Genomic DNA, 14,254 nt, shown 5'->3' with positions numbered 1-14,254 from the left:
GAGGGCTTAGGGCTGTCCAAATCCTCAGTTACGACCTCAAGTAGACTTTCTGCAGGCTTCCAGAGAGTCCACTTGTGGTTCAGACTTCACTGGACTTCACAGAATTTATTACCCACAATACTACACTGGAATGCATGCAATATGAATGTGACATAGTTTTCTCAATTGCAGACAAAAGAACCAAACAAAAAAAACATGAATGTGTAAAATTGTTATTGATAGTTAGGCCTATTAAAATGAATTGTGTAGGCCAGAAACAATATTCAACTGCATCATGATACAGAAATATGTAGAAGTACAGGCTCTGGAGGGAAAATACATTTTTATTAGTAACAAGTTAAGTGAAAAATAACAAAAGAAGGTCTTTTATGTCAGTACTACCCAGTTTATTTCATTATAGTCCAGTCTGTATTCACAAACATTTCTGGTTTTAAATGTGTGTAGCCTATATGTATGAAAATCCTTTTGTTCAGTCACCAAACATGCTATATATGGGATTTGTATTTAGATTTTTAGATGTATTTATTTATAAGGACAACACAGGTTAATCAACATTTCTGTAAATGTGCCAGTGTTAGTTAGCTGGCTAATTTTCAGCTGTAGTCCTTTTTCCAGATTTTTTGAAACCAGTAAAAGAAGAAGAATATTTTGTTATCTGCTTCTGTCAGCAGCTTGCAGTCTCTGCCCTCGCTGACTCTACATGATGACACTGAACACATCACAGTAGGTATGACTGAGGCCCGCAAGGGCACAGTGGTAAGGCCAGAGGGTGGACTTTTGGAATCAGCCCGTTGATTAGCAATATAGGCTTTCTGTTATAAATGTGAGATAACCCTGATGACATCACTATGACCTCATCAGGGTTATTCTCTTGCTGTTGTAAAAAAAAGCTCCGGTTTTTACCATAGACTGTTTAAAAGACTGGGAGCAAGGAGTATGAGTTTGGCAGATTGGATCAAATCTTGAAAATGAATCGTTCAAAAGTCAAGAAGGGATTCTGAAATTGAATTAGATCATGTCATCCAGGATTGGGATACCTTGAAAAAAAAAAAAAAGATCTAGGCAGCTGTTCTTTACATAGCTAAAAAGCCTATGTTGTGATGTGTAGTCCCAGTAAGAGCACTGGTTGGTTATCTGGATTTGGCTATCTGGATTTCCAGATGAATTGTGATGTCTGATGAAGGTCACATCGACCGAAACGTTACGCCAATAAATGTTTGACTGAGAGCAATACAGTGTGCGGGAACCTTTCTTTGATTTTGTGGACAGATGAATTGTTGTGAAATACTGGGCTGTGACAACGAGAACCTGACCATGTCAGTCTTGTCTTCCATGCAGGCTCAAGGCTCAGTAAATAGCTTGATGAGGATACAATGATGAGTGAATTATTACTATGGTCTTCACCATAACCTGATCTAACTGAACTGAGGGAGATGGTGGAGCAACGTATTAGACGTCACTGTCCACCACCATCATTAAAACACCAGTGAGGTAGTGTATCTTTTGGGTAAATGCTGTCTGTCCCTACAGTAGAGTTGTACAAGGAGCGCTGAAGTACTAAGTAAAAATATTTTTCACAACCTGGCAACCCAGAAGATGCTTTTATGAACAGCTTATAACTCATCCATACAGCATTAGCAAGTGCTTTATTAAGCATTAGTAGAGGAGTACCAGAAATGGTTGTACGATTTTTGACAATTCTGTCAGTATCTTGAAGGTTTTTTAAGTGTGTTCAAAATGTGATACGAATGAGTTACATGTGTCTCCTATTAAATGGTGTAGCTGTGTCTGACAGCAAAGCCAAACTCTTGTAGCCATGAACTAGCTTACTTACAGCAAAGAGCTAAAACATTCCTAACAACTTGCGTGAAATATATCTACAGATATGGATTATAAACACGACTTCAGTTTGAGGAATTTAATGACAAAGCAGCCATTGCTATCACAAAGATACATGAAGTATGAATAATTGCTTTCTTACTTCAACATTTTTGTTTTTCCTTGTACATTTGGCTGTGTCCGAGCTGGAGCAGCTATCTGGCCCCGCCCACTAGCCACATGACATGTCAGTCCCCGATCAGTCCCCTTCCAACCTTGGTCCAGAAGTGGAAACCCTGAGGAAAATCCAAAGTTAACAATTAGCTAGCTAAGAAGTATTAGGTTAAAAGAGAGGCAGTTAAGGGTAGCGTGAGGGTAGTAGTCTTCATGTATTCTGAGTTATAAAGTGGATTATTGCTACATTTGGCCTGATATTTATTCACTGCAGTGTAACACTGTAGAGTTCAGATAGCCGTTGTGATAGTGGGTTTGTCTTGTAATAGTGGTGGGCATGGTTTGTATGCGACCAACAGTATGTGTCTGCAGCTGTACATTTCTTGTTGTGACTGCCACAGGGTCCTACTTCCTCACACGAGGAATAAGTAACAAAGACAATACCCTGTTTTGTTGTTTGTTGGTGTTAAGCAGCGGTCTGCTGCTGCTGTCTGCTGCTTGGCAGGCATTTCACTGAGGTGTCACACCATTTACATCCTCCCCTCCCTCTGATGAGAAACTCAGCTCATGTAAATGTAATCTGCACTACATGTTACCTTACAATTGTTGATAGGATGCGAAATGTACAAATGAAACATATCTGTTGTTTACAGAATCATACAATGCCAACATTTAATTCTGGCAACTGGGCTGAGAAAGTGGCATTATCAGTAAGAGATTATCAGCTTGAAGTGGTTTAAAAGGTGTTGCAGTGGGCTAATGGCCGGCCTCAGACATTCAGGATGTTCTTGTTATATTTAACAGAGTCTAACATGTTATTGCAGCTGATTCACCCCAGATGCCCCGCTGCCCATGTGCTGTTGATAATGACATCATCAGATGAATGAAGAAATCCACATAAGCAAGAACATCTCTGATCACAGAGAACACACACACACTCTCTCTCTCTCTCTCTCACACACACACACACACACACACACACACAGTATTTGTGCGATCCTAATTAATTCCAATTAGAAATGCAAATAAGGAGCCATATCTTTGATTAAGCAGCCGTCAGGCTCCTTGTTGGTTTGTGATGTCCTCCTCTGAAGCAGCCCAGTTGTGGGGAGAAGGAAGAGAGAGAAAAAAGTATTGGGACACAGAAAATGTTGTAATTAATGTAGAAATGCTTCATGTGAGATATTTCTAATTAGTCCCCAGTCCCTCCCTCTGTTGCATCAGACACACTTTTGGCCTGCCAACTTTCCCATGTTCCACAGGATGCAGAGGAATTACAGACTAATTACACAGAGACGGGCACTGGGATTCATCTGGCCCCGCAATTTACATATGAGCTAATTAGCATATGATGGAACTAATGACTAATAATTTAGCCAATTACAGGGCTGGGCTATCTCATTACGCTTTTGGAAAAAGGAGGCTTGGAGGAAAATGTATTGTTTGAGACAAAGAAGAGAGTTTCTACCTTTATGTCCCCAGGTTCACTGTCCAAACCCTGAGCAGCTCCACTGGACCAGCTGGAGGCTCAGTGCCCTGCTCAGGGGCACTTCAACAGATGTGGAGGTAATGCTGAATTGTATTCTTTTACTGAATGGATCACAGACAGCCAGGCAGGTCCTTCCCATCATGACACAACACAATACAACATAACATGACACAGCACAACACAACATAATTAGAGACAACACAACACGACATTACACTAACACAATAAGACACAACACAAAACGATATAACACAATGTAACACAACAAGACACAACATAAAACGACAAGGGACAACAAGATACAACATGACATACCACGAAAAGACACAACATTCTCAAACACAGCAGAACATAATAACTCGACATAACACGGCATAACATGACACAACACAACACGACACAGAACAACGTAACACAACAAAAAACAAGAGACAACACTACATAACACGGCACAACACTACATAACACGGCACAACACAACACTACATAACAACAAAATACTATATAACGCAACATAAAATGACACTACACAATGCAACATGACACAACGTAATCACATATCATCACATAATAACCCTAAAACAACATACTGTCTGACATACTGAGTCAGTGGTTCTGATCTTAAATGGTTTGTCATTAAAACCATTAAAAATAACATTTTAAATACATTTTTACATTTTAATTGAAACCCTGCTGACTACACTTTGTCACTCAACTGTGTAATGAAGGTTAGCTGTATTTGTGTTGCTCACTTGGGTGATGCCTGACTGTACAACCAGGTGTTGTGCAGTTACATATAATTCTGCCTAGTTTATGGGTTTACTTTGATGATCTACTGATGTGGTGTCTCTTGGTTTTTTTTGTTTTTGTTTGTTTTGTTTATTAATGATGTTGTAAATGATCTATGATGTGATTATTTCATGTCTTGTCTTGTTTTTGTGTTTTGTGCGGACCCCAGGAAGAGTGGTCGTTACCGTGGTAACAACAAATGGACATCCTGAATGATGAATCTGTCTCCCCTTCACATATCAGCTCACCATTAAAACCCTAACTTCAACAACTTTAGTGACGCTATAGGCAGGTTACATTACCAGTTTGATTTTTTTATGGCATGATGGACAGTTATTATATTGTCAGTTTCTGCAGTCCTCAAACTGAACCCTGATCTAAAGGGGACAGAGCTTTTTCAGGCGTAGCCCCTAAACTCTAACAATTTACTACATCATGTTAGAATGGCCGATCCACTTCATATCTGTACATTTCAGCTGAAGACTTCATGTCAGGAGTTTGCTGCCACTTTTTTTAGCATCATCCTATAATGTCAAGTAGCCTCTCTCTATTCTTAATGTATTAATGTACGTACCAGGTACTTACATAACTTATATAAGTACCTGGTACTTATATAAGTACCTGGTCCCATCAGGGAAGGTCCACATTTCTGTGGACGGGGGTTGATATCAAAACATATTTTAGCCACCTTAATAGAGAAAAATCAGTATCAGTCCAAGAGGACACTACACTGAGGAGTTTTTCACTGTTTTACCTTGCCGTAAGACAGCCCTTTCCTCTGGCGCTATATTGTCTCAACCTTATCTCAACCACACACTGTATTACTCCGCAGCTCAGCTGTTGAGGTCAGGAAGTACTGTTCTGAGATCAGACGTAAAATAAACTTTACTTTTGTAAATACAAGTATTTCAAACATGGTGCATGCTTGGTTTTTTTATGGGCTGTTTAAACAAAGAAAATGAATGGCCAACACTAATACGTTGATAGGTTAAATATCATGGACCTTTGATTGTCTAATACGCAATTATACAGTAACCTGTACAGAGAGCAAAAAACTTTACTTTGAAGACAACAAAGTTTTGTTGTTGAGAAAATGTAGTCCCAAAGAAAAGGGCTGTCTGGTGGTGAGATAAAACAGTGAAAAAATCCTCAATATAGTGTCCATAAAGATTGATATTAATTTTTTAGGTGGGCCTCTTTAAAGGTGGCTAAAACACGTTTTGGTGTCTCGCCCTGTCCACTGATACGTAATGCTTAGCTTCCCTGGTGGGACTCCAGCCTGTTAACCAGGGGTGCACTAACCATCCTCTACTGACGGTAATACACTGACTGATCAGTATAGGTACCTCATACAGCCCCACTTAAAAAATCCTGAACTAACCTTTTAAGGCCCATTCGCTCCCTTTGCATGTTTAAGTCTTTACAGTGACATGAGTTCTTCTTATTTTATAATTATTTAATACTTTTCTAAGCAGTCAGTCATCTTACATTTTCCTGTTTTATAAAAATGTGCTATACATATCTCTTTTTGTTACTACTATGAAAGTGTTTATGGGCTACAAAGAGCCTACATGTTAGTTTGGGGCTGATCTTGTGATTGGCGGTGAAGGGGTTTCTACTCAGTATGTGAATGTGAAACATGAATCAGAACAGAGGTCTGAAGAGCTTTTTGGGGTCATCAGCACTCTGGTGTGTCTCTACTGTCCTCTACTGGTACAACACAGCACTGTAATATGAAATAAAGCAGGACCACAGGAGCAGCTGATGTCTCAACACTCTGGAAGCCCTTTATTAGTTCTCCAACCTGACAGGAAGCTCAAGTGTGTGACAGCCAACAGCTTACAAAATCAGAAAACACAGCTATTTACAGTCGTGTAAACTCGACAAGATTCAAACTGACAGAGAAAGAGTTAAAGGCATGCACAGGGTTCGATTCTGGTAGGATAACAAAACAACAACAAAAGAAAGAAACTCTTTGCATACTAGAGGAGGTTTATATTAAACTGTGCCTTTAGGTTTGAATAAGAAACATTCAAAAGGTTTTTTAAACACAGACCACAGTAAAAGGTCCATACAGTGTGTATTAAATCACATTGTCAAACCAAACACAGTGTTGGAGTCATGTTGCTGCCTTGCAGAGAAAAGAATCTTATGAGAGAGCAGGCTGACATTTATGGAAATATAATTTTAGTCTTAACCAAAGTCAGATGAGAAGATGAATAAGACATCTCAATGTTTATCTCTATGCATAGTGTACACAGATAGATCCAGGATGTGTTTACTCTAGCCTGACACTTTACACACTCCTGCACTTAGTGCCGTTTTTCATCCTTTCACAAATAAACAGAAGACACTGGCGAAAGACAGTGGAAGTCATACGTTTGAGGAGCAGTTAGTGTCCAACCTATTTCCCACCACATTTATACTTAAAAAATAATAATAATGATGTCTCGTCTTGCCTCAACTCACCATTGTAATCTCACTGTGTCTAAGTTGGTGTGTCTGTCCAGTTCTGTTATCATTATATAAATTTTAACTGGTGGTGAGAAATTTCTGCCTGGATTATCTTCACAGTGAATGTTTTTTCCACATCATGTGAATAAAACATTTTTGCTTTGCATTCGGTAAAATCACAGTTTCTTTAATAAATGACTAAAATTAGTCCTTCACAATAGAGGTATTATTGGGTCTACGCGGACCTTAGAACCTGAGACCCAACCCGGAACCTGTATGGATTCAGGTCCATACTTAATTATGGTCAAGTGGGTCGCGCTGGGGCACCACTCAACAATTGAATTGTGGAGAATCTACCTGATCTAACCATGTGCAGGTAGGGTTGCAGCGATACACCAGTTTCAAGGTATACCATGATATAAAAGGTGGCAGTTATCACAGAGTGTACATTTGCTTATCTATGATACTGAAAAAAAGAGGGACCCGAGGGACATCAATCTCCCCTTTATTTTAATTCTTTTCAAACGGGAGACTTTTTACACATATTTCCATTAACAAAATGGTGTCAAATGTTTCAATTACAGTAACAACCAACAATAACCCTTTTGTTTTCATTCCTTTAAGGGTCATTCTGACTGATAGTAATATAAATTTTGTAATAACATGAAACTGTTACATTTTCTGAGATGGTTATTGTACCATGAAATTCTCATACCGTTGCAACCCTAGTAGCAGGTCCATACTGACAAAAATGTATTTACTTTTGTGTGCGCAATCTTAGAACTAAGGTAAACTGGCCGCCAGCTGGCAGGTCCAGCGCCCAACACAACAACAACAACAGAAACAACAACAAAATAAATGACAATAGAGCAAAATAAAATAAAATTCGACATCTGAAACATTATTATACATTATATACAGTAAGATGGGTGAAAGCAATATGTTGTATCTGACATGACAAAATGTGTTTAGTGGTAGAACGGTATTTTCAGTGGGAGATTTAATTACTGGGTTTTATGTGTCCATAAATAGACCCGCGACCTGACCTGGGACTCATGCAGGTCTGGGGTCTCTCTTGCCTTGGACATGTACCTGTTCGGGTCATTTATATCTTGTGCACAAACAGGTTGGATTATAGGCCTATATATTTTTTAAATTCTTGGGTCCAATTGGATCTCAGAACTTATTTCCTGGGTTTATTCGGGTTCAGGTCCATCATTTTAGACCCTTGAGGACCTCTACTCCACAACAAATACTTATAGTCCTTATCCAGGGTAGAAAATAAAATATTTTTTCAGGAAGCACTTACCCTCGATGTTTGGAGGCATGTAAGGCCTACATACACAACAATACAATTTTCTTGTCTTCTTGATTGTGTTTTTTGAGGCAAATACTGAATTTTGGCAGCAATTTTGCCCTTTGCCCTGATTATTCCTGACACTACAGGTTACAGGTTCTTTTACTTTTGATGGACCTCAATAACAGAATATCCAATTCTAGTAGACTCAAAGCTTGCTAAAGATGTCCTGAACATACATGTGCTGATATCAGATATCATCTTCTCATCTGACTCTGACAAACAGATTTGTTTGGTTCAGATTTCCCAGAACCGTGGAGTTTTCCTTTATTCTTGATGGATTTAGCCTCACAGATAGTCTGAAGGGGTATGTTACAATGAACTCACTCAGCAGTGTAAATAAACTCGACAAAAAACGCAAATTTCTTTCTGTCTGGCAAAAGTCACTTCAAACAACTCACTACAAATGAAAATGGTTCTGCAGAAGCACAATAAACAATGGCTATATTCAAAGAAACTACGTATGTCTAATATGTCTGAATATTATTTCTATTTTATACTTAATCTACAAAAAACTCTACACAAACACATTTGACCTTTACAGAATGTATTCTTTACACAGTTTAGTCTGTATAGGACTCTTTGGGTAAACTCTGCATATTGATAATCACAACCTCTATTTTTTAATAGAACTCTATTTAACATTTTAGTAATGAAACCACACATACTGTATGTCACACACCAATAATCCAACATCAGCTGTTCTACTGCATCTTAGAGGACTGACGGAATGTGTGTCAATCTAAGCTAGTCTGAAGAAAAATAAACTCTGTTCACCTGTTTATTTAATATTCAGATCATTGGTAGATAAAACATTATAAAGATAGACTCAGTAATTCAAATTAAATTCATATGATTCTACCAATTGAAACTGTGACATTACAGTGAAGCAACAGTGAAGAAATTCCATCACACACTGATTGTCTGCAAGCAGTCCAAGTCCAGCTACATCCACTCCAAAATATCAAAGCACACAGCTAAAGGTGCTCTCTGTTGCATCGCTGGGTCTACCAGGTGAAAGCTCTGAGAAACTGAGAAAAGCCAGAGCCTCAAACCCACTGTGGGGAGAGGGTTGTAGTCTCATCAATAAATAAAAAATAATAGTGTCATTTGACAAGATTTATTTCCTGAACTAACCCTCTCAGCTGTAGCTCATCAGACAATTTCTTAAGATGAATAACATCTTTATAAGCTGGGACTGAAGGTTGTAGAGTTCAGTATACTTTTCCACAATGATGTTTCTGCTTATCAATTTTGACAACTACGATAGAAAAACATGTGCTGTAACCTGACAGAAGAACAGGTCAGGGTCCAGTAGCCTGGATATCTGCTGCTGTTGTGTGGCTGTACAAAACTAAAACCAAGGTTGACTAGAGCCCAACCAATACTGGATTTTTTGAGGCTGACTGATATTAATATGAAAGCCTAAACTCTTTGATGACATATAATCTGATATTACTTTTTTGAAGTATAAACACGTACACATTTGGTAAAAGTTTGGACTGTCACTTTTAAAAAAGGCCCGACGTCTCACTCCCAACTCGTCAAATATGGCAGCTTGGTCAGTGGCTCTCTGCTTCACACAATGACGCTCTAGGTAACCCCCTAGCAGCAATTTATGATTTGTCAGTCAGTTTTTATAGGAAACCTATAGTTTTCGCTTATAACAAGCATAGTGTCTTTTCAAAATAAAATTTGGTGTTCTCAGGAAACTTAAGTTTCAACTCAATACATGCATAGTGTCTTCAAAATAAATTTCTGTGGTCACAGGAAACTTAGTTTCTTCTCGATACATGCATAGTGTCTTTTCAAAATAAACTTTTGTATTAGCAGTGTACTTAATGTTTCTGCTTGTTACATGCATAGTGTCTTTTCAAAATAAACTTCCGTGTTAGCAGGAAATTCAAAGTTCCCACTAGTTACAAACATAGTGTCTTTTCAAAATAAACTTCCATGTTCGCAGGAAAGTTTAAAGTTTCCACTCATTATGCGCAAAGTGTCTTTACAAAATAAACTTTGGTGTTCACAGAAAACTTAAAGTTCCTGCTCGTTGTATGCATAGTGTCTTTTCAAAATAAAGATTGGGTTTCACAGGAAACTTACAATTTATTTGTTAAGTGCATAGTGTCTTTTCACAATAGTCTTCTGTGTTTACAAGAAATGTAGGTGTTTAGGTTTCAGTAGCAGTATGTCTTGAAAAAGATCATGGTTTGGGTTCAAATAACATTGACTTTTGGTTTCACACGGGGCACAAACAGCGATCTTCTGGTTGAAAGTCCTGTGGTTTACATGTCCATCTGCATTGACTACTCCTCCCTATATGCACTTTCTTGCTCTTCATACCACATCAGCTGCTCTGAGCATCTAACAGGCCTATTGCTGTCGATGGGCTTACATTGGAGTTGGATAAAAGCTGGTCATGAATCTGTATTTGACGACATGGGAATGAGAAAGAACAACACATCTGTGTCACCCACACGGCTGTTGTTTTTAATGTAATGGCTTAGAACTCATCTAAGGACTTGACATAATTCAGCAGAGCCTCACCCACTTTTAACCTGAGCAGGAGTCCAATCAGTGGGCAGGAGTGAAGACACCTGTGAGCATGTGCAACGCTATCTAAAAAGTCAATTATGAATAAATTCAAACTAACATTGAACTGAATTTATTTGAACAGAACCCATGTAGCCTTACCCTGAACAATGTTGTAGAATTGGCTCTGTTCATTTGCGGTGCATCCTCTGTGTAACTGAGTGACAAGGTGACTTTAGATGTGTTGATGCAATTTTACTGTGAGGCAGTCAGCAAAGAACGTTACTTTTATTCACAATTTGTACATCTAATTCAAATTCAACATTCTTCTTCATACTTCTCAGATGGTTTGGTGTTCTGATTACCTGTTGTTCAGAACCCAAGCTGCCTTGTTACTGAGAACAGGGTATCAATAAATCAGTCACAGTGCTTTTCATAAAAGGCACGGCCTGTTGTGCTTATATTACTGTCACTATTAAATTCTGACAGTAAAACACACAATTTTTCCCAAAATAAGTAAATAAATAAAGATTAAAAAAGTAATAACATCCCTCAAAAAAATAAATAAATAAATTTGGTTATTAAATAACTGTTTTGAACCTTTTGGAACATTTCAACCAAAATTAAATTGGTTTGGAACCTGAAAAGTTGGCTCCCAGGTGGGACCAACAAAGGGTAGGAGGCTTTTCTTGGCCTAAAGTGCGAATGTATTTGAAATCACTGGGTGTCTTATTCTACAGGATGGAAAGAGAGGGTGGAGTCTTGCACTTAACAGTCTTTTACATCTTCTTATCACTAATAGTTGGTCTGTGCTTGTTTTTTGGATAAAAACAGATATCTGTGACTACACTGAACAAAAATTTAGGTGCTACATTTTTGTTTTTACTCCCAGTTTTTACAGGTTTAAGTTAATGATCCAAGATGTTTTTCATACACTCAATAATTAAATTTCTCTCAAATTGTGGCTGCAAATTTGTTAAAATCCATGTTTGTGAGCACTTTTCTTTTTCCAAGTTAATTCATCCACCTGACAGATGTGGCATACCAAGATGCTGATTAAACAGCATCATTACTACACAGGTGTGCTTTGGGATGATCGCAATAAATGCAACTCTAAAATGTGCAGTTTGATCACACAAATCAAGCCCACACTTCTTAGGTCTTGAGGGAATGTGCCACTGGCATGTCGACTGCAGGAATATCCACCAGAGCTGTTGCCCATGAAATGAATGTTCATTTCACTACCATAAGATGTCTGATGTTTGTTAATTTGGCACTACATCAAACTGGCCTCACAACTGCAGACCACAACCATAACCACACAAGCTCAGGACCTCCACATCAAGTGACCTTACCTGTAAGATTGTCTGAGACCAGCCACCTGAACAGCTGATGTAACAGTTGGTTTGCACAACCAAAGAATTTCAGCACAAACCATCAGAAACTGTCTAAGGGAAGGGCATCATTGTATTAACCTGACAGCAGTTTGTCATCTTAACCGACTTGTGTGTTTGTGAGGCTGGTAAGCTGTAGTTCCAAATTCATGGAGACGGCTTTATGGTAGTGAAACATTCAGTTTACAGGCAACAGCTCTGGTGGACATTCCTGCAGTCAGCATGCAAATGACGTGCTCCCTAAAAACCTGGGACACCTGTGTCAGCATCTTAATATGCCACATCTGTCAGGTGGATGGATTATCTTGGAAAAGGAGAAGTGCATACTAACATGAATTTTAACAAATTTGTGACTGAAATTTAAAAGAAATATATCTCTTGAGTGCATGAAAAAGTCTGAGCTCTTTAACTTCAAACTGTAGAAAAAAGGGAGCAAAAAAAAGTGTTGCATTTAAATTTTTGTTCATTACTATCAATGGTAACAGCTCACAGGTCATCAATGTGATCTGACATCTTGCAACTACTGTTTACTTCCTTTGTGCACTGTGCAACACCCTCCATTGATGACACATCCGTGATTACATCAGTTTACTGACTAGCTACAAAATGCGGGCTAATTTGCTAGATAGCACCAAGGTTTCAAGAATCCTGAACAGAAGTGGTTCAAGAACCAGAGCTAGTTTAAAGGAAAACGACTATCAGTGGGACATTTTAAAATAAAATAAACAGTGTTCTCTAGTGAACAAATGATGTGGTTCACTAGAGAATGCCAGTTTTAATTTACGTCAGTATATCTTTGGTATCCCTGTGCTGTACTGTGTTATGACAGAAGAGAAATATTTGTGATAAGATAAAGACAGCCTGTAATCTCAACCACGCCAATGTATTGGTAGGGCTCTAGGGGTGACTGTCTAGATGCATGTCATATGGCACTAGTGTGGTTTGGACTTAAAATGAGAGGTTTAACAAGCCTAATCTTTGTCCACAACCCATCTAAAAATGTCAAAAGGTAAACATCACACAATATTGCTGTAGGAACACAGTGCAATTAGCTTTTTTCATCACTTGGGTATGCCCCACACATTCCCTTCTACACTTACACATTTATAAAGCCTAAATTGTAGATGAAAACATCACACCGCATCCTTTGAGGCTGCCGCTGCCGTGCGCAGGGCTCGGCCAGCTTGGTTTCCGGTGCGTTTCTTGCCGCGGGCCGGAGAGCCAGGGTTGGAGGCTGACATTCGGACGCTCCTCACCCCATGACTCACCATGGTGGGGAGGAGGGAGGAGGATGGGGAGGGAGGGGAGGAGGAAGAAGAGGTCGGGGACAGGGAGGAAGAAGTGGACGAGGAGGAGGGTGAGGATGAAGAGTAGGAGGATGAAGAGTAGTAACTGTGTTGGGAGGTGGAGGTGGTGCTGGAGGTGGAGGTGGAGGTGGAGGTAGAGGTGAGGACGAGGCGGTGCTGGCGTTTGTTGCTGCTGCGAGGCCCGTGGTGGGCCTGGCTGACGTTAGCGTGGGATGGCGACAAGACGTGGCTGGACGAGGGAAGGAGACGACTCAGATTCAGAGATGGGATAAAAGACTTGTGAGGAGGAGGGGAGAAAGAGGGCGAGGATGGAGAGGGGGAGCGAGGTGGAGAGCCTGATGGAGAAACAGAGGAGTTTTTCACCAAGAGGGAAGAGGAGAGGGGACATAAGAAAGCCTGTTGCCGGGAATTCTGGGCCGAAGAAGGAGAAGACGGATGGGAAGGACACTTGGAAACGTTTGAAGGGGGAGACAGAAGAGAGTGTTTCCCCAAGGGGGATGTGGAAGAAGCTGAAGGTGAAGAAGCAGAAGAGGAGGAAGAGGAGGAGAGGATTTGGAAGCTATCGGTGGTGTCTGAGCAGTGAGGAGTGGACAGAGAGGCAGACGGGTGTTTCCCGGAGCTATGGCACAAGGCTGGGATCTTAGAGGCACGCAAAGCAACGACAGAATGGTTACTATCCCCGGCTGCTCTACTGCTCCTGCTGTTAGCCTGTAAACACACACCACGGAACACGGCAAGTCAAAGCCAACAACACACAGCCCACATAAAAGAACACTCCATTTCAGCAATCATATCTGTTACTTCTATGGCTTTGGCCAGCCAATCCTTTTATTGAGGCTAGAAATGATACAGTCCACTCCTGTTTTTTAAGTGCCCACTCACAAGTTGGCACAGTGAAAACATCCTTTCAAAGAGCATGTTTTTGTAAGGAAAAACATCC

At 39.7% G+C, this 14,254-nt stretch overlaps 1 protein-coding gene across 1 annotated transcript in view; it reads right to left on the bottom strand.

Annotated features, from left to right (window-relative positions):
* Positions 1–12,366: 12,366 nt before the first annotated feature.
* Positions 12,367–14,254, bottom strand: part of LOC125902777 (sickle tail protein homolog) — a 152,329-nt gene continuing 150,441 nt past the window's right edge. Inside the window, exon 25 of the mRNA XM_049599366.1 lies at positions 12,367–14,022. Coding sequence (XP_049455323.1) covers positions 13,141–14,022 — 882 coding nt within the window. The 3' untranslated portion in view covers positions 12,367–13,140. The remainder of the gene's footprint in view (positions 14,023–14,254) is intronic.

The sequence above is a fragment of the Epinephelus fuscoguttatus genome, linkage group LG15 (assembly GCF_011397635.1).
Source record: "Epinephelus fuscoguttatus linkage group LG15, E.fuscoguttatus.final_Chr_v1".
Classification (NCBI taxonomy): Eukaryota; Metazoa; Chordata; class Actinopteri; order Perciformes; family Serranidae; genus Epinephelus; species Epinephelus fuscoguttatus.
This window is presented reverse-complemented; position numbering and strand designations above follow the sequence as displayed.